General features: G+C 35.0%; 1 protein-coding gene across 2 annotated transcripts in view; it reads left to right on the top strand.

The window, feature by feature from the left end:
• Positions 1 to 21,331, top strand: part of Cep162 (centrosomal protein 162) — an 89,569-nt gene that overhangs the window by 53,926 nt on the left and 14,312 nt on the right. For both annotated transcript variants that reach the window (XM_046431970.2, XM_046431969.2), the window contains exons 21-26: positions 156 to 319; positions 1,107 to 1,211; positions 4,520 to 4,732; positions 7,841 to 8,490; positions 11,077 to 11,218; positions 12,735 to 12,833. In XM_046431970.2, coding sequence (XP_046287926.1) covers positions 156 to 319; positions 1,107 to 1,211; positions 4,520 to 4,732; positions 7,841 to 8,490; positions 11,077 to 11,218; positions 12,735 to 12,833 — 1,373 coding nt within the window. The remainder of the gene's footprint in view (positions 1 to 155; positions 320 to 1,106; positions 1,212 to 4,519; positions 4,733 to 7,840; positions 8,491 to 11,076; positions 11,219 to 12,734; positions 12,834 to 21,331) is intronic.

Below are 21,331 nucleotides of genomic sequence, written 5' to 3' on the forward strand. Positions count from 1 at the left end.
ATGAGTAGATACATACACTACATTGTATATCAGTTATTTTAGGTCTCTTATTTCTTCATAATGTTTTAATTAAATGGGCAATGGTTTTCATTCAAAATCTTTTTTCCATACTTAAAAAAATTGCTATCAGGTTATTGAGTTATTTTTTTCTATAGGTGAAAAATTATATGAAATAAAAATTTTAGAAGAAACACATAAACAAGAAATCAGTCGTCTGCAAAAAAGGTTACAGTGGTATGCTGAAAATCAGGAACTTCTGGACAAAGATGCAGCTCGGCTTAAGGAAGCAAATGAAGAAATTGAGAAGCTGAAACTTGAGGTAATAGACCATTTCAGGATGTATTTCTGCAGATGAACCCTGTTGTCCTCATTGTCAGTTCTATATAACCCTGTGTCATTGCATTATTAATCTGAAGCCTGTTAATTTAAATAGATGGTTTAGGTTCAGGTTTAGATAGTCAATTTTAGATTAGAATTGAGAATAAATGCAAGCTCCTCATCACAGCCCGACAGATTGCCATGTAGTTTGAACCCTGCCTTCCTCTTCAGCCTTGGCTAATACCTACTCCCCCAAGTCACTCTCCTCCAGCCACACCAGAGTTCTTCTCATTCTTGGCATGTGCCAGCCTTGTTCCACTTATTGCCTTGTCCTGGAATATTCTGGCCTCAGTCTTTCCATGTTCACTGTTCTTTCCTGTTTTAAGTCTCAGCTCAAATTTCTATCCCCCAGAAAAGACCTTTCCTGACTCACTTATCTATTGTACTTAGGTATTGTAATCCCACCCCTTCTGACTCTTTGTTCTTATTTTTTTCACTATTTTCTTCATAGTACTTGTCACACTCTGAAGTAATTTTATTTACTAATTGATTGATTTATTAGCTTGTCAACTATCTTGCAAAGCAGTAGACTATGAGAGCAGAGACCCAGTTTGTCTTCTTTGCCCTCTTTATCTTCAGCAGCACCGGGCTGTACTTGGCACTCAAGGAGGACACTCATTCAGTGTCTGTTGAGGAACTAATCAATGAATGAACCAAAATTATGCTTCCCCCAGGCCTTTCCTGGTAGGTTTTAAAAATACTTAACCTGTTCTTTTCTTTATTGACAGGTTGAGAAATTGAAAGCCGAATCTGGGAATTCATCTGCTCAGCAAAAGTTACGTTCAAAAGATAGAGCATGTGATGCCAAAAAAATTCAAGATCTGGAGCGACAAGTATGTGTTAAGGGTAAATCTTAAGGCATTTTTGTGTACAGGGCATTTTGTTTGAGGAGTCTGCATTAGATGTAGTTAACCTGGAGAATCTTGTTTTAAAGTAACATTAATTTTTAAAAATCACTATATAATCTATAGCTTTATAAAGAATTTTTATTTTGGTTCCAGGTCTATTAGACATCTAAAAGAAGAAAGGAACAGAATTTTAAAGTTCTGGATATAGAGTTAGGTATTCCTTCTCATAAACCAGGCACAATGGTACACACTTGTAGTCCTAGCTACTCAGGAGCCTGGGACAAAAGGTGGCTGGAGTTCAGGACAACCTGGGCAACATAGCCAGACCTCATATCTTTCAAAACAAACAAATTACTACTACTTCTGACCAAAGAAAGATAGGTGACAGAGGAGCACAGGAAGAAAAGTCCTTGAGTTGGGAACATGTTGATAATGCTTGGAAAATGTTAAAATCATACAGAGGATCTAATTAGGCATGTCACCACCAGGCATGGTGGTACATACCCATATTCCCAGCTACTTGGGAAAGGCTTAGGCAAGAGGATGACTTGAGCCTTGTAGTTAATATAATTCTGCCTTCACCAAAAATTACGATTATTTTTTTATCTGTTTAAAAAACACCTTAATATAGCATTTATATTCTTAACTAAACATTAAAATAAGAATTTTCAGCCTTGTTCATAAAGGAGCATGATTCTGTAGTCAATAACATATGGCTATTATTCCATCACAAATCTCAAACTGTGAGGTCATCAGTGGGATGAAAATTATCCTAGTTTTGTGAGCAGGAGGAAAATTAAAAACTTTGTTACTTTTACAGGACACTTGCTTACATTGAAAGGTATGATTTAGTAGTTTGATTCAGGGGACAAGAAACGAAGAGGAAAAAAAGAGGTTTGAAAAGCTAAAAATATTCTAGAGTGAGTGTAGTCCAAGATTTTGCTTCAAATTTAAATTAGCCAATGTAGAAGAAATCAAAAATTATGGGAGAAAAAAGACCAAAGAAATCACCTCTCCATTTGATGATTTTTTAAAGAGAAATCTTGTAGAACTGAACGTGTGACAGTAAAGAAAGAAAACATACTAAATATCAAAATTAAGACTTCAAATAGTGATCTATATTGACCAGAAATACACTGTTTTATAAAAGTAACCTCTTTTATTAACACTTTCATAAAATATTCATTGATTTTTATCACCTTAGATTATATCTATATAAAACGTTCATCATTTAATAGTATTTTGTGTAGCTATAATACTGCATGTACATTTCAGATTTTATGTATTCTGTTTTCTTAGCATTTTAATAATTGCAGACCTGAATATGTATTTTATAATTAAGGTATACCACAGTATATTCAGAAACAGATCAATTATAAATATTTATTTTTCTAAATAGAGCATAAGTAAAAACAGGGCTAATTAGATACATTTTATAATTTCAAATTATGTGTATTTGTTCACTTTTATTTAATGGAATATTTCATAGTATATTTTTAAAAACTCTTACTGAAAACTAAACTATGTATACCAGTTATATTGGTCCCATTGACCAAAGAATATTTTAAGGCAAAATTAAAGATAGTTTTTCCTAAAAATATTATAGTTTATTTCTAAAATTTAAGATATCACAAAAAAAGAAAAAAATTTCAATTTAATTTTGATAATTTCCAGAGCTTCATGCATGCTAGGCAAGCACTCTACCACTAAACTACTCCCCTAGCCCTCTTTTTTTAAAACCAGGGATTAAACCTAGGGATTCCTAACCACTGAGCCCATCCCTTTTTTAATGACAGGGTCTCACTAAGTTGCTGAGGCTGGCATTGAACTCGAGATCCTCCTTTATAAGCCTTCTGGGATTACAGGCAAGTGCCACCATGCCTGGCTCCCCCAGCTCTCTTAAAATTTTAAATGACTACATTAATTATAAATATTTTAACAAATTCATTTAAGAAAATCTAGTTCTTTTTAATATATGTGGTATGTATTCTATGCATATATTTGCATATGCTTACAACTTCATCAAATAACTAGATTTTTAATACAGAGGAAACAAAGCTTAAGAATTTTTATAGATAAAATAAGGTATTAGTATTTGTACCTAGATATATCCCAGTTTATAGTGCATCAATGAACATGCAAGCATTTACTATTAATTTTGCAAATGGTATGACCCTTAAATAGCTAATATGAATAATATTTAGTATATAAGCAGGATTTTGAGCACCAGCAACTCATCTTGCCTTAGGTAGTTTTTTAGAAAAATTCATAATAAAAGCCAACATTTATCAGTTCCCCAGTAAATGCTGGGCCCTCTCCCAGGTGCCCAAGATGAAAACCATCTAATCTTCACTTAATTCTATCACCTTATGACTATACTGTTAGCATACTCATTTTACCCACAAGGCAAGAGGTTTAGATTAAGGAGTTGACCCAGGGTCCTAAGCTGGTAGTACAGTCAAACCAAACATGCTTTTAACCATAGTACTAATCTGCCTCTCAGGTGTATTTTGTTGCATGCTTATAGCCTAGAAAACTAATAACAAAAAATTTAATGTTTTAATGTATGTTTTTCAAGGATATCTTAACCAAAATACCTTTTAAAATGCCAGGTATATACACACAGTCATATATAATACCAAGCTGTAACTTCTGTGGACTCTTGATACAGTTCTGTCTTGTAGAAAGACCATATAATATATCAATGAAATGAGAAGTATTTAGTCTTTAGATGATTTTTAATGAAATCTTTATTAATCTGCCTTGATTCTCAATTAAAAGAAATTATTTTAAATTAGATTCAACTTCTTTTGGAGGGGACCTTGGGGGGGGGATGTTGAAGCAGGGGCAAGATTGTTGCTGATGAGCAAGTGCTTAAGAAGCTCTATGTTTATTGCCAGAGTTTGAATATTAGTTACGTGCACATGCAATCAATGACTAGTAGCAACACTATCACATAAGGGGGTCTGTGGGGAAAAGAGGTAGGAGAACAGCAACTTTGCACTCAGACTGGTTTTTACTAAAAGAAAGGCTGAAAGTGTGTCTTAAGTGACTATAAAAGGATTTCTGTAAATTAACCAGTAATTAGACACTACCATAGGGTATTTTTAAATCAGATAATCTAGGAATTTGAAATTAATTTGTACTTCTGTGCCTTTGATTCAGTCTAGAGGCCTGCTACAAGCAGTCTTGAGATTTAAAAATGACTGAGAATCATCTAAGTTTATACATTAAACTACTTCATTTTTGTACATATTTGTGACCTTACATATGTTCAAAAAATATTTTAATAGGTTAAGGAAATGGAAGGAATTCTGAAGAGAAGATATCCCAATTCTTTACCTGCTTTAATATTGGCTGCATCAGCAGCTGGTGATACAGTAGATAGAAACACAGTGGAATTTATGGAAAAAAGGATAAAAAATCTAGAAGCTGATCTGGAGGGTAAAGATGAAGAAGCAAAGAAAAGCCTGCGTACCATGGAACAACAGTTTCAGAAAATGAAGGTAAGGGCGAGTTAGCCGGAGAGATGGAGCTCAGAGCTGGGACCAAGGAGATGGCCCTTCCTAAATCCTTTTTAACAATTAGCTCTAAGCATCATTGCCCACAAAATTCCTTACCACAAGTGGCAGTAAGTGCAAAAAAAAACAGCTCCATCCTATCTTGTCCTCTTTGAGCAATTTGTTTTTATTTAAGGCATAGGATAATCTTTTCATTGTTAATCTCCATTAGTTTGAATATTCAGAGTAAGTTCAAGGATGAAGCAGAGTAAAAACACCTGATACATATTCAGTGTAACATGAAATTACCAAAATTAAAAATATTTTCACTGAAATTTATGTCCATGAGTAAAAAAATGAGACAAAAATATACATTTTGTGGGTTAGGCCAGGGGAGCATCTTCCACTCCTTTGTGAAGTAGGAATGGATCAAAATGTAAGTGCCTGAACAGACCAAGGATGAGGTATTTAGTTTACTTTTAAATATTTGTTGAGCACAATGTTCTTGTCAGGAGTTTGTCCTAGGTGCTTTAAAGAATATGCCAGTTCACCTTGCACAATTCTTCCAGTCATTGTTCCCCTGGTTTTCAGATGAGGGAATTGGATGTTCACAATTTTACCATCTTGCCCAGAGTGCCACTGCTGGAGGGGGCAAAGCAAGGGCTCAAATCCAAGGCCTCCAACCCCAAACCCTATGCCACAAATGGTTTTAGGAAGCTAGTCCTGCGCCTCACAGATTTCTATTCTGAGAGAAGCAACAAAGAATATTAGATTCCAGGGACAATAAAAGGTTAACAACCTGCAAATACAAAGACCTGAAAATTAATGTCATATCAAGCAAGTTGTGTTTCCTCTATTCCACCCTCTTAAATCTCTCAGCCCCTGTCTGGTTCACTTTGTTTTCTCACTGTTCCTAGTATATGTTCTTTATCACCCATTTCACCCACCTTAATGTCCTCACCTTGTTCCCCCATTTACCCCATCTCCTTCAGTCATGCTACTTTGTATGTCTGAAGACTGCACAATTGAAAGAGCGGGGTTGCTGTAGTCCAGTCTCAGGAAGTCTTTCAGTGCTACTTGACAAGCCTATTGCATGTATCTGATCCTTCCTTCTTCCCTGTTAGTCATTGTTCCAACTTTTTGTCAAGTTTATATTGCCCCCCATCTCTACCCCTATTCTACTTTTAGCAGACCATGTCCCCTATATATCAAGAGAATATAACATAAAGGGAAAAATAAGTGTTATCATCAGACTGACCTTCAGTTGAGGCCCAGTTCCAGTATGACTCTGCTAGTTACATAACCTGTCTGGAAAAGAAATAAACTTACTGCCAATTATTTACTTTTACTCAATTATCTTTCAATTCTGCAGTTTCTTTAATAACATGTCACTATACAATCATTAATTTAAAAGGCAGGGGGGGCTGGATTACTGTAATAACTTCCTGACTATTCTGCACACAACCACTTTGCCCTATCCTTTAATTCTTGACACTAAAGTTAAAAATTATATTTTTATGTCTGTCTTACACACACACACACACACACACCCATTGTTGATATCCTTCAACAACTTCCTGTTGCTCTTAGTGTAAGTAAATGGCATTTACCCACAGAAGTCCAGACCTTTCCTTGGTTTCCAGTGTTCTGTTTTGTTGTTTGTTTATTTTAATACCATGTTTCTATTCATTCACACCAGCTTGCTTCTCCCATTTTCCTACAGCCCGCATCTTTCCCACAGTGAAGGTGTTCTTATCCTTCAATCCCAGCAAAACCTCCGCTGGATTCCCTGGTAGATGATTTACCTCTATAGGCATTCTCAGTCCCATGCACACTCCCTGATGTCATTTACCACAATTGTAGCCACTTGGATTGGATCAGTAGCAGTTTCTGTCCCATTCTAGATGTTGAACTCTATGATGGGTGGGACTGTTCTGCTCTTATTTTCATATTCCATTATTCAATTGGATGCTTGGCGCAGAGTTGATACTAATATTTTAATTAGTTTCTAAGTCATGAGCTATTAGGAGGATCAAGTATCATGTAACACCCTAGTACCATGCTGAAGGCTCTCAAGTATGAACTCCAACCCCTCGGCCATTTTTATGTATCTGAATCTACCAACAACTTTTCCCTCTTTACAATATCCACCATCCTACTCTTGCCTCCAGTCCCTACCTGTCACTACCTTCTTTCCTCTCTGATTCTCAGTACACACCAAGCAGTCAGTCACTTTCACATATCCTCTTCCTACTTCCAAAATATCCCTTCTATTCATCCACAAATTTATGCTCATCCCTCAAGGTCAAACTTAAATGTGCTATTTTTGCATTCTTCCCCCCCTTCCTCAGACTTCCAGGAACTGGGATGCCTCTCCCACTCTGCACCATGTTCATAGGCCCATTACTGCAGTGTACATTGTAACTTGGTCTTTTGCTGTCCTCACTAGGGTTTGGTCTATTTGAAAACTAGAACTGAACTTTCTTTTATCTCTAGAACCTAGCACAATGCCTGGTATGGAATTGTAGCTCAATAAATATTGAATGAATGAGCAAACACTGTTAGTTCCTCCCTCCATAGAGTAGACTGTTTAATTTGTTTCGCATACTAAAGCTTAGGTATACAAATTCTGTCTTACTCATTATGAGATTAATAAATTGATATTGGAAGAGTAAAAATGTGCTGTTTTTCTAAGAATTCAAAGATTATTTGATGTTTGACATGGAGAAGGATGTAAATAGGTTAATATTAATTTGCTCATATCAAATTAGTAATGGTTATAATTTATTTACATGAATTAAAATTAATAATATTGATTAAATCTTAAAAATAAATTTAGAGCTTATTAAAAGTTAATTTGGGGGTATACAAATTACATGTATGATTTAATATTTATGATGCAAATTCTCAATTATGAAATTATTGAAGATATATAAGAATATATAATGTTATATCCTTCAGAAAGTAGGACTTCAATATTTTTGACTTAGAGTTGGAGATATCAGAATATATGAGTGCCTCAAGGAAGGACTGGGTAGGGCCTGGTAAAATGCAGAACTACAGTAACTAAAGTGTTGAGCAAGGGCTTGATATTACACAGATTCTTTTCCTCAGATTCAGTATGAACAACGACTAGAGCAGCAGGAACAGTTACTTGCTTTCAAATTGAAAGAAACACCCCAAAACCAACGAGACAGCTCCTCAAGGGTTAAAGCACTAGAGACGGAACTTGAGGACATTAAGGAGGCCCATCAAGTCACTGTAAGGAACCTTGAAGCAGAAATAAATGTTCTCAAACACCAGAATGCTGAATTAGAGCTTAAGAAAAACAGCAAAGATGATAAAGATTTACAGTCTATAGAATTCCAGGTGGAGCAGGCTCATGCTAAAGCTAAACTGGCGAGACTCAATGAAGAACTGGCTGCAAAAGGAAGAGAAATACAAGACCTTTCAAAAACTGTGGAGAGGCTTCAGAAGGAGAGAAGAATGATGCTGTCTAGTCAGAACTCAAAGGGCAGAGAAGAAATGAATGTCAAAAGGTTGAAGAAAGATGTTTTGCATCCAAATAAACGAAATGCAAACTCCTCTGGAACCATGGATAAGAAGTTGTACCAGCCACAAACTTTTACTGATTCTCATCTTTCAGAGGTTTTGCAAGAAAACTACAGATTAAAAAATGAACTAGAGGGATTAGTTTTGGAGAGAAATAAGCTGAAGATGGAATCTGAAGCAGCAGTGAACCAATTTGAAAACTCCATGAAGAGGTAAAATGTTGTTTATAATATATGGGAACATAAAAGACTTTTTTTTTTAAAAAAAAAAAAAAGGTAAAAACATTTTTCTCTGGATCCAAACTGAATCCATAACTGAATTTTAAGAAATTGTGATAAGATTTGTTTCAGTGTAGGGTCTTCTACCTGCTGGTGGACCAGATTCTGACAAACCAAAATCTCCATGTCAACCCAAACTGTCTTTGGTCTGACCAGTCTTGTCTTTCTGCATATACCCAAATGATGTTAATAAGCTGGCCCCTTGAGCCTTTCTTGCAAAGAAATTATCATTTATGATTACTATAGGCAGGTTAAGAGGAAAAGATTCTGTTTTCAAAAATAACTCTTCAAACTGTCATTGTGATCTGTGCATCCCTTGGGGAACTTTTATACTTATTCCTTTCCTCCTTAGAATTTCCCGCTGCTGTCCATGGTCTCATCCTCCAAGCATTCCGTCAACCTCAGATGTTTCTTTCCCTTAGTCAAACCACGTTCTGGTCCTCTTTCTGTCAGTGCCAGTTTTCCACAAGTAGCCACTTTTTATTTCCACCTCTAAAATGTAGCTCTCATTGCCTTCACTCTTTTCAACCTGTTTTCAATATGACCTTTCCCAGCCCAGTGTGTTTCTCCATTTTCCTCAAAAGTGTCGACTACACAACCTTTTCTGAAATGGTTTCTCACATTAACCTTTGTGACTTGGCTTTTCTGACTTCAGATTCCACTTTCTTCTCCCTAAATCTGTTTCTCCATTGCTAAGCTTATCTGTTCTTATAGCTTCATGATTTACTTTTTAAAGCTTATTCTTAGATGTGAAGCCTATTTATTGGATTGCTCCTCTTAGAATCAACTTCAGGCTCTCCCCCCCCCCCCGTTTTTTTTTTTTTTTTTTAATCTTAAAACTAGTCCCCCCTTCCAAGTTCCCTATCGCTGTCTAGTAGCCATACTAATGCCAATTTTCAGGCCCATTTTTACCTCCTCTTTTCCTTGGGTTCATGGTCTATAGAATGCTTCCTTATAAATACTCATCATTTTGGCTTCTTTACTATAGTAAACCAGAGTAGCCTAAGCGGTTGACTCTAGTCATCCTACCCTGATCACCTTGACTTTGTTTCTAACTCCCCCAATCATTTTGCTTAAAAATCATTAGTATTCTTTAAATACTCCTATATCCAAGTCACTGTGCCCTCCGGTGAGTCCACACTTCCTTAAATATCAAGACTAAATTTCACTGCCTCAGATCTCAAGCCCCATCACCATTCTGATGCTACTCTACAAGACTTACCTGCCACATTCTTCATCCTTTGCTCATTTGTGTTTGAAATCCTACTGTTCTACCAAACATTTCTTGGACCTTTCCTGAAAATTGCCAGCTCCCACCCCCATCTCCTACATGACTTATAATATGTACCAAGGAAGCATTAATCATAACAGCCTTGTGCCTCCTTGAGAATGGATATAAGAATATGCTTCTTTTACATCCCCGCCAGCAACCTAGTATAGGTGCAGAATGAGCATGGGAAGCACCTAACAAGTGTTTATTGACTGATTGGCAGCCATGTCAGCGATTGAATCATTGTGACAGCCATATTGCTCCTAATCGAAACTTTGTTTCTTCAATCTTGAATATGATAGTGGTATGAAGCTGTTTGTGAAGAATCACATACTTTCTTAGAAATAATTTAAAATTCATGTTTTTCTTATAAATTTTCCTGTACATAATTTTTAAATTTCCTAGTCTGTTCCTCAGATAGCTTGGAGCCCAAGAAATAGTCTTTCCTATTACAGAGGATGTTTTTTAAAATAATAATTCAGTTAGGATTTTTTGCCTTTCCCAGAACTCTAACCATTCCATGAAGAAATATTATATAGTGAAATAAGCAACCGATTAAATTTGTAGTTTTTAAATTGCCATATTTAAGTATCTACAGTGAGTCATTACCTTTTAAGCTGCTTTGGAATTCATCAATTTTGTCAAAGACAGACACATTTACAGTCAAAGTTAAATTCAGATTTTTCCCTTGTGTCCTGAGAATTATCATAAAGATCATTTTATTCTCACAACTAGCCCTAGGATCAAAAATTGGTCAATGCTATCAGGTCACAAATAGTGAAAATTCTAAAGCAAGCAGCTGTGATTATCCAAATAAAAATCTAAGGAAGAACTCTGTTTACCTTAGAAGATAAAAAGGTCAAGCAATTTGCTTTAAATTCAAGAAGATATTTTGGAACCTTAGATTCCCACAAAGAATGTAACTGCAGGTTGGGGATCAAGTAGAAGACCCAGACTTTGAAGTCCAGTTTGCTAGACTTGAATCCTAGCTTTAAAGTTTATTGATCTGGAGTCCTAGATATATCACTTTTCCTAAACTCAAGTTTGCCCTTTTAAAATACAGTAAATAATAGTGTGCTCCTGGAGTCTCTGTAAGAACTTACAGGTTGTAAATCGTGTTGCATGGTGCACAATATTGATCCCCTCTTACCCTTTGCTTCTTTAATTTCTAGACTTAGCACAAAAATAGCATAACTCTGAGTTAGAGATTGAAGAGCTACTTTTATATGTGATTTGCATTTGCTCCATAGGGTCAAGGAAGATACTGCGGCACATATTGCATCCCTCAAAGCATCTCATCAGAGGGAAGTAGAGAAACTCCTTTGTCAAAATGCAGTCGAAAATTCTTCTTCCAAAGTAGCTGAACTGAATCGTAAAATAGCAACTCAAGAGGTACCTGACAAATTTGTTTTGATCTTTCTTTGACTTTAATGTGATGTTTTTAGGACTGTTAGCAAAACAATTTTTAATTTGTAAGTGCTTTAATTTCACTTTTTGAAGATTGATAATAAAAATGGGAAACTAGTATTGGCTTTTAAGAAAAAAGATACCATTATCATATAATTTTAAAGGAGAAAAGTTAAATATATCTTTTTTAAAAATTAACTCTACATTTCTTAACTCTTCCTCTAAAAGGTTTGTAACAAATGGTTGAGTCTAACATGATTGGGACATTAGTAATTGAGCTTGAATGTTGAACTACCTCCCTCCCAAGTCCCAACTGACAAGTAATTATCCTCAGGCATTCTTCCTATTATCTTTCATTCATTGAGCAAATATTAAAAGTCTGTGGACAATCAGGTACTAGAAATAAAATAATGAACAAAGCTCTAGCCCTTATGAAGTACAGTCTAAGAACCTGAGGAATGCTGACAACTCATCAGCAATTTCCTTAACAAATGACTTCCTTCTTGGATAATAAGTATATCTGCTTATAATATCTAAAAATATTTATTTACCATGTGGCTTATCTTCTATGATGTTAGTAGGTTGAAAAACAGCATTAAATAGAACTTTTATCTGCAACTTAAAAATCGTGTACCCAAATAGTGGGGAAAAAGTTTGAAAAAAATCCATGAAGAATATGTGAATGTTTGTTTTGTTCTTTATCCTGTTTATAATTTTAATAAAACAAGTTTAAGAAAAAAACAAATTCTCCAATTAGAGAAGTGTATAGACTGGCTACTAAAAAACTGACTTTCTTAAGTATAAAGATGTTACTAAGATTCTTGAGAAATGCCCCTAGTATAAGAGGCATTGTTGAAATATTTAGGGGGTGAAGGGTAATGAAATCTGCATCTTAATTGCAAATGACTTATAAGTAGTACTATTCCAGAAGTATTTAAAGTGCTTTTCAAAAGTAACTGTCCATACAAACTCTCAGATAACCTCTCTAACTTTGTTTTCAAAAGAGTAGGTGTCAGAGTAAGTTGTAAGAATTATATTAAGTGATTCTGTAGTAAGGAACATTTTGGAAGAAGTGGGAATAGTAATGTGATGATACCATGGGGCCATAAATATGTTCTTTTCTCAGTTATAAATGCAGTATTGTAAAATTGTGAGTTTAATGATCAGATTATATTGATTTCCATTTAATAGTAAAAATACATCATTAGAGTTATTTTTCATGTTTTCAGTTTCTTGATGTATATCTGTTCTTGTATTTCTATTTCTTTGCCTAAAGTATGAGACTAACATTACAGATACTGTAAGACTTGTATTATTTTTAATTAATAAAAATATAGCATTCTGCTTAATTACAAAATACAAAATCCACTCTTTTTCAAAAGCTCCGACATTATAGAGGTTTATTTTTAAAGATTTTTCAGTCATGAGTTGGCTTTCTTATATTTTTCAAATAGTGCTCAAGGGAGAGCTTTATTAACAGTTCTCTTTAACAATTTCCTAGGTACTTATAAAACATTTCCAAAGTCAAATTAATGAGCTGCAGGGTAATCAAGAATCTCTTACAGTTTCTCAAGTTCGAGAAGAAATCCTACAGAAAGAGGTAAGAAATACCAAAAATTTATCTTAGCATACTATTTTGGTTAGGTATTTAAATTATTCATACTTCTCTAATTTTTTTAACTTTAATGTACACATAGATATAACCTGAAACTTATCACAGCTCACAAAAATATTAGTAACTTGCTATATAATGTCTGCTTTGCCCAGCTGAAGCTCAAATTATTAGCAGTAAGTTTTTATGTTTGTATTTGCTGTTAAAGTTTTATGGTCCAGTGGGATGAGAGATGTTTGGTTCTTTGGGGGTTTTTTAGGAGGTAAAATGGAATAGCCATTTCTGCTTTAAGTAATATCAGGGAAGAAAGATAGTTTATTGTTCAGTCCTCATGAGTTCTTAGTTTGGACTCCCCTGTAACAAGAGATTAATAAGTATGTTTTTCCTTTTGTTAATCTATGCGGCGCAGGCAATTCAAAGCAGTGGCTTAGAACTCTCCAAGTTGGTAGTTTGGGAGAGATTTGGATTAGAAGTTGTAAGATAAAATATTGGTAGAGGAAAAGAAAAATTTGTTCTTTTCTGCTTGTCTTAATTCAAGTACATTGTCCCATGAGGTGGCTCCCAAAGTTTGGCCTCTATAAAGTAACATTTAAAAGAAAAAACAAAGATTATGGTTAGAAACTGCTTTAAAGACCATTCTGAGTCTAGGAGGGCAAGCCAATCAAGAAGATTTCTAGATTCTGGCTGTTTAAATGTCTGAATGCCCCATGCAGCAACAGGCCTGAAAATTATCCACATGTGAGTTGTGTTGATTCTCTGCAGTTTATATCACATCATTCAGTCTCAGAACTTTAGAAAAAAATGCAGTTTTAAACAATCTAAGTTTTAGTGATTTCAAGCCACAAAGGTGAGAAAACTATGAAATATTATTTTGGTGAATTATATGTATATAGCCTGATATTAAAGTAAACTAGAATTCAGAATCTAGGCCAGATGGCAGTTCGATTACAAAATCTCAAGAGAAAATGAAAAGGGCATGAATCTGATAACCACAGGGGGCATTATAATTTGCTACTGAAACCCAGCTTTATCTCTACATCACATCTGTTTCTGTCATTAGACTAATTTTTTTCAAAAATAAGTCTAGTGTCACTAGCTTGATTATCCACGTAAATGCAGCAAGACCAGGCTCTTGTTAAAGTCTGCTTTGCTAGAACTTTTAATGAGGAATCTCAGATTGGACTTTCAAAGCGTCACCAGATTAGGAAGGATAAACCAAAGTTTTGTCATTAGAATTTGCCTCAAATCTATAAATTTGAGTGGAAGTTCCTGAGCCTATGTCAGATTTATTTCCTGGTTATCAGCATTTACATAAATATCCTGTATACCCTAGTCCTGATGATTAGGCTGGAGGGCTTTTTGTAAATCTTTATGAAAAGGGGAAGTTAAAACGGACAGCTGAGCATTTAGAGGATTTTCCCAGGAAGTTGGAGTTTTAGGAGTTTATTGAGAGGATGAGACCAGATTTTGAGAAAGAAGGACAAGAAATCCAGAAGATCTTCTGGATGGTCAAAGTCAGGGAATTGAGTAAAAAAATTAAAATCTATACCTGCTTTAAATTTCATCAAGTCTTACTTGCATTTTATTTTTGTTTTTGTTTATTTTTTAATCTTACTAAAGGAGGCTCTTAGAATAGCTTCAGCATTGTTTATCCAAACTCACCAGTCTGAGCCTGGTTTTCACAATAGACTTAAGATCTATGTCTATGTTCTACCCTATGATTCTCATCCTTATGGCAAGTAATGCAAAAGGCCATCTCTGGGAGGCTATTCATTGATAACCAGCAGCTACCCAAACCAAATCCACAAAAGACAAAAAAATCAAAGAACTGATTTTTTTTCACTGCTAATCTGAATTTAGAAAGGACAAAGGGAAATTTTTACTTCCCTCTCAACAAGGTACTATAGACAGATCTGGGAGAAGTAAGTAGTGACAATTCATACCTTTTACCAGTTTCTGCCAGTTTTCCTACAATCCTATCTATAGGCTCTAGAGCAACTGGAGTATTCCAGAAAGTCCTTAATTGGGGTCTCCACAAACTGTCAGGGAAGAAAAATCTTTTTCTTTCAATTCTCATGAGTTCCTAGTTGAGACAGACCCTTGCAATAAATGACAGATTTTAACACATTCAGTACACATCATGCAAGAGAAACCACAATCAAAAATAACTCAAAGCAGTGGTTTAAAACTATAGCTTAAATAGCATCTCCAATAAGGAGCAATAAATTTATAGAGAAATGATAGGAAAGGAAATCAGGTTTCCAAAGGTAGGAAACTGTGGAAAGATAAATATATGGGAGAAAACTAATAGTATAGCTTTGTCTGAGGATTCCTCTGGTGCATTCTCTGCACTAATAAGAGTGCTCTCTAGAGCCCAATAAAAATTTATACCCTGCCTTCAGACAGGAAAAGGTGAAAGATGAAGAAAGCTTCTGCCTCTTAATTGACATAAAATTTTTTAGTTGAAGACAATTAAGAGTATTTTAGAATGACATATTTTTCGAGTTGTCTTTAGTACTGATACTGTTTCATTAGAAATAAAGCAACCATGCCAGGTCACCAATAATGATATTATTACAAGGAAGCTGTCTCTGGAAAACCTACCATTTTATTACTCTATGATCCTTTTGATTCTAGAAAATATGAAGAACTAGAAAACCTGTACATTCTATTAACTGAACCATATGCACCATTTTTTATTATTCAAGAATATTTTAAGTCACATAAGTGAAACAGTTAATTGCATTATGGTGAGATAAATATAAAAACACTTTATAATTATGCCACTAATCAATTTTTTAAGTCTTGTTTTAGTAGTTGAAGAGCTATGTAGTTCAACACTGCACTTCCTGTTTAGTGTTTAAGATGCACACAAAACCTTGTTAACATAAGCATTAAGTTTACAGAATTTCAAAGACCTGAAATTTTTAGGACAAGCAATAAAAGGAATTATGTGTTCATGTTTATGAGATTAAAAGACTGATTTTAGTCAAGTTAGTGTTGTTAATTTAGCAATATAATGATTGTCAAGAGAATTCAAGATAGACTAAAATAAGAGCTTTTTTATTTTCAAATATGTTTTGCTGCTATAACAGAATGCCTGAGACTGGGTAATTTATAAAGAAAATAAATGTATTTGACTCATAGTTCTGGAGGCTGGGAAGTCCAAGTGCATAGTGCCAGTATCTGGGAATGGTCTTCATTTACATCAACCTATGGCAGAAGGTGGAAGGGCAAGACAAAGAAAGAGGCCCAAACTTCATTTTATAACAATCCACTCTCAAGATAACTATCCCAGTTTTGCAATAACAGCATTAATCCAATCATGAAGGCAGAACCCTCAGAGCTAATCACCTCTTATTAAGCCCTGTTTCCCAATACTATTGCCTTAGGGATTAACTTTTCAACTCATAAATTGTGGGGAACACAGCCACATGGTTTTAAACTTTGTTACTGTAAAACTAAAGTACTGAGTCTCTTGAATAAAGATAATACTACTCTTTGAATACCTTTTAATATGGTGTTAATTTATTGTAGCTATTCTAACAAGAATAATTTATTCCTATTACTGATAACCTTCAGTGCACTATCCTGGATATTCTGTATATTATGAGGCATTCTGTCTCAGACTGATAGAAATGTGAAATGTTCCTATGCCTGTATGAGGCATCAGGAATTTTTCAGGCTACTTTCATTGACTTCAAAACTGCCACCAGGCAACAAACTGGGCAGTTGGAGAGCTCTCCCTGTTTCTTTCCCTTCTTGCAGGAATCATAGTCCTGCATGTTATCTAGTGTCTGAAAACTGTTGTTTGTGTTATCTGCTAGTTGCATTAAGAAAGGAGGGTTAAATCCCTGTCCCATTTATTCCACAAGTAAAAAAGCACATTATAAATTTTAAAGCAATGTAGTTAGCTGTATTTTAAAAAATATTGTATAGAGCCATGAGAAAACTGAGCAGTGACCTAGAAGTTTCCAACATAGTTACAGCAAATACCCTCAACATCATTGGGAAGTGAACTGCTTTTCCTTAGCATGTTAATTATGAAAACCTGAAAGCTTCTTCTATGCTCTGTATTTTGTTTCAAGCCTTTAGTAACTAAATGTTTTCAGACCATGTCTCTTTAAAAGCATATGTGCTGCAGTGGGGTAAAAAAAAAAAAAACCTTTAGTTTGTCTTCAGTCAGTTGACAGAAACTTAGGCACATATTTCTCAAGATTTGGGGGGATTTTTTAATACTTTCATTAAAGTATTAATCTTTCATGTTTTAGCATTCATTAGATTCCAAATCTTATTTTCCCACTCCTAGTTGACTGCAAAAACGTCAGTTGAAATTATTTGAGTCTCTATTCACTCCCTAGAGACAACTGAGAGGATTGATGTTACTATTCCTTATTTTTTCAGTTACTGAATATATGCATTTTACTGGTTTTATAAAAATCTTTAGAAACCATGTAAGACTGATCTCTAATATGAGCTCTGAGGGACTGGGCCCATTCATCAAAATTCTTAATTATAAGTTACTTCAGATATTCTGTAACAAGCTGCTATTATTTTATGAACAAACAGTGGAATGATTGCGGGGCTTCTAAGATCTAGGTTTAGTTAGTTAATTGATTATCTAAGGTAATCGACTTATAGAAAGGTTTACTTTGGCTCATAGTTTTAAAGGTTTTAGCCCATGCATTGTCTGCACTTGCCCCTTGGGTTCTAGAGAATCTCTTAACCAGTTCCTGCATTACTCACAATCAGGGCCTATTTGTATAGGATCCTATTTGTATCCTAAAACCTCAGATCTGCACTTAACAAAGACCACAGACTTCATCATCACCCATGTTCATCCTGGGGGACCTTCCTCAGGTCCCATACAACCCTGCAACTCAAGAACTGTGGCCACAGGGATCTCCCTCATTCATCCTGAAGGACCTGGGGAAGGTCTCCCTCACACCCTGTGGCTCTGGAATCATGACTGCTTGATGGCACAATCCTGGCCACCCATTCTTGTGGTACTTGAGGACAGTCTGATCCACATCCGCAAGACCATGGCAACTGCCATTACAATCCCTAATACCATCAGTGCTTGACTCTGAGACACACCTTTGAAAACCTAGGTCCACTGCAAAGTTATGCAGCTGCCTTCATGATTATTGAGTCTAGATTATTGAGGTACTCATAGCTACTGCTGATGTAAAATACAGATGAAGAAATCAGAGGCTACAGTTTTGTTTTGTTTTTAAAGATAGAGAAAGAGAATTTTAATATTTATTTTTTAGTTTTCGGCAGACACAACATCTTTGTTTGTATGTGGTGCTGAGGATCGAACCTGGGCCGCATGCATGCCAGGCGAGCGCACTACTGCTTGAACTTGAGCCACATCCCCAGCCCCAGTGGCTACAGTTTTGAGCTTAGCTGTAATCAAAGCCATAGCACCTACCCAGCTGACACCCTCTATCCCATCTATATGAACAAAACTTCCTACAAAAGCTGTTATATAAAATTAGGAGAAGTAACTCTTATGCCAGGTGCTTAGATGTCAAAGCAGGCACACCTAACACATGAAAGGGAATATGTCATCTCCAAAGGAATGTCATAATTTTCCAGAGATAAGTCCAATTTTGAAGGAACTCAATGAAGTACCTGAATAAGAATTCAAAATAATGCTTCTAAAGAAACTCAAGTAAGATGCAAGAGAATACAGAGAGATAGTACAAAGAACAAAGAAAAACAGTTCAGGGTATGAATAAGAAATTCACCAGAAATACAAATCATTAAAAAAAAAAAAAATCTTGAGAGAAGTAAAAAATACAGTTGAGAGCTTCCAAGACAGACTAGAATAAGGAAAGAATTTCTAAACTTAAGAATATATCTTGAATTAACTCAGTCAGACCCTTCCCCAAATAAATGAAAAGAAAATGAAGAAGGCCTGTGAGACACCATTAAACAAGTAACTGCTCACACTATGGGAATTCGAAAAGGCGAAAACACGGGGAAAAGCATTGAAAACCTCCCAACATAAGAAGCTCAGAGTACCCCAAACTAGATTCAACTGAAAAAGACCTTCACCAAGGCACATTATGTTCAATATGTCACATGTACAAGACAGAGAATTCTAAAAGCAGAAGTGTCAAGTCATATATAAGAGAATGCCCATTAAACTTAAACAGATTGCTTGGCAGAAATATTACAGGCCAGAAGAAAATAGCATGATATGTTCAAAGTCATGAAAGGAAAAAACTGTCAACCAAGAATAATATACCCAGAAAAATTGTCCTTCAGAATAAAATCAAAATACAGCCTTTCCCAGATAGTCAGAAACTTGAGGAAATTCATCTGAAATGAATTTCAGCCTACAAGAAATATTTAAGGGAGTGCTACCTTAGAAACAAAAGGATAATAACCACCATCATGAAAACACATGAAAAAGTGAAAGTAATATGGAATACACAAACAGAAAACAGTTAACACAAGGACAGGAGTAAATTCATATCTATCAGCAATAATCTTGAGTATAAATGGATTAAATTCTCCAATCAAAAGTCATGCTGAATAGATTTTTTAAAAAGTAATAAAGATCCAACCATGTGCTGGCTACCAAAAAAAAAAAAAAACTTCTCTGGTAAAGATATAAATATACTGAAAGTTAAGAATTAGAAAAAGATTATCACCACCACCTCATAGAAAGCAATCACAAGTAGCGCTATTTTTATGTCACACAAGGCAGACTTTATATCAACTGTTAGACAACGAAGGTCATTACATATCAATAAAAGGGTCAATTCAGCAAGCACATCTAACAGTTGTTGATAGATATGCACCCAACACTGAACCACCCAACTATATATAAAGCAAATGTTATGAGATCTAAAGGGAGAGGTAAGTATCAATTCAGTAATATTTTGGGACTTTAACAACCCCACATTCCTCAATGGAAAGATCATCCAGACAAATCAACAAAGAAACATCTTGAGCTGAACCATACTATAGAGCAAATAGACCTAACAGACATTTTTAGAACATTCTGTTCAACAGGAGAATATACATTTTCTCATCAGTACATGAATTTTCTTCAGTATAAAATAATGAAAAATATAAAAATCAATGGAAATTGAAAAATGTGCTTCTAAATGGCCAGTCTGTAATTGAAGAAATTTAAAAGGATATTAAAGTTTCTTGAACAAAAATAATAGCACAACATATCAAAATTAGTGGAATACAGCAAAAGCAATACTAAGAGAGAAGTTTATAGCAACAAATGCATGCATCAAAAACATCTAATACATCTCATGGACTTACCATGAACAAACCAACCCCAATATTAGTAAAAGGAAATAAATATTAAAGATCAGAGCATAAGTAAAATTAAAACAAAATACAAAGTTTGATGTAACAATTGGTTTTTTGAAAAGATAGAATTGACAAACCTTTAACTAGACTAACCAAAGGAAAAAAAGACCCAAATTAATAAAACCAGAGATGAAAAATATTAAAACCAATAAGAAACCACTATGAACAAATTATATGCTAAAAAAAACTGGAAAATGCAGAAGTAACGGTTAAATTGCTGAACACACAACCTACCAAAATTGAATCAAGAGGAAATGGAAAGTAAGGCCAGCACCAATCTGACACGAAAACAAGACACAAATACAAAACAACAATAATAATAATAATAAGCTATGGACAGATATCCGTGATGAACATTGGTGCAAAAATTCTCAACAAAATGCTAGGAAACAATTCAGCAGTGCTGTTGAATCAAAAAGATCATATACTATGATCGAGTGGGATTTATCCTAGGGATGGGAGGATGGTTCAGCATGTGCAGATCAGTAAACACGACATGCCACTTCAGCAGAAAGGGAAAAAAAAAAGTCATCTCGATAAAAACAGAAAAGGCATTCAATAAGATCCAACAATCCATTCTTTTTTTTAAAAAAAAAAAAAAAGAGAGAGGGAGGGGGGAAAGAGAATTTTAATATTTATTTTTTAGTTATCGGCGGACACAACATCTTTGTTTTGTATGTGGTGCTGAGGATCAAACCTGGGCTGCACGCATGCCAGACGAGCGCGCTACTGCTTGAGCCACATCCCCAGCCCCAGAACAATCCATTCTTGATTAAAAACTCAACATATTCAGTATATAAGGGAGATACCTCAAAATACTAAAGTCTGTGTGTGAAAAATCCACAGCCAATATTATCCTGAATGGGAAAAAGCTGAAAGTGTTTCCTCTAAGATCTAGAAAAAGACAGGTTATCTACTTTCACCACTGTGATTTAAGTTAGTACTGGAAGACTTAGCAAAAGCAGTTAGGTAAGAGGAATAAAACCACCATTTGACCCAGCTATCCCACTCCTTGGTTTATACCCAAAGAACTTAAAATTAGCATACTACTGTAGCACGGCCATGTCAACGTTTATAGCAGTTCAATTAACAATAGCTAAATGATGGAACCAACCTAGGTGCCCTTCAGTAGATGAGTGGAT

The sequence above is a fragment of the Marmota monax genome, unplaced genomic scaffold (assembly GCF_021218885.2).
Source record: "Marmota monax isolate L192 unplaced genomic scaffold, Marmota_monax_Labrador192_F-V1.1 WCK01_AAM20220418_F8-fsc00013, whole genome shotgun sequence".
Lineage (NCBI taxonomy): Eukaryota > Metazoa > Chordata > Mammalia > Rodentia > Sciuridae > Marmota > Marmota monax.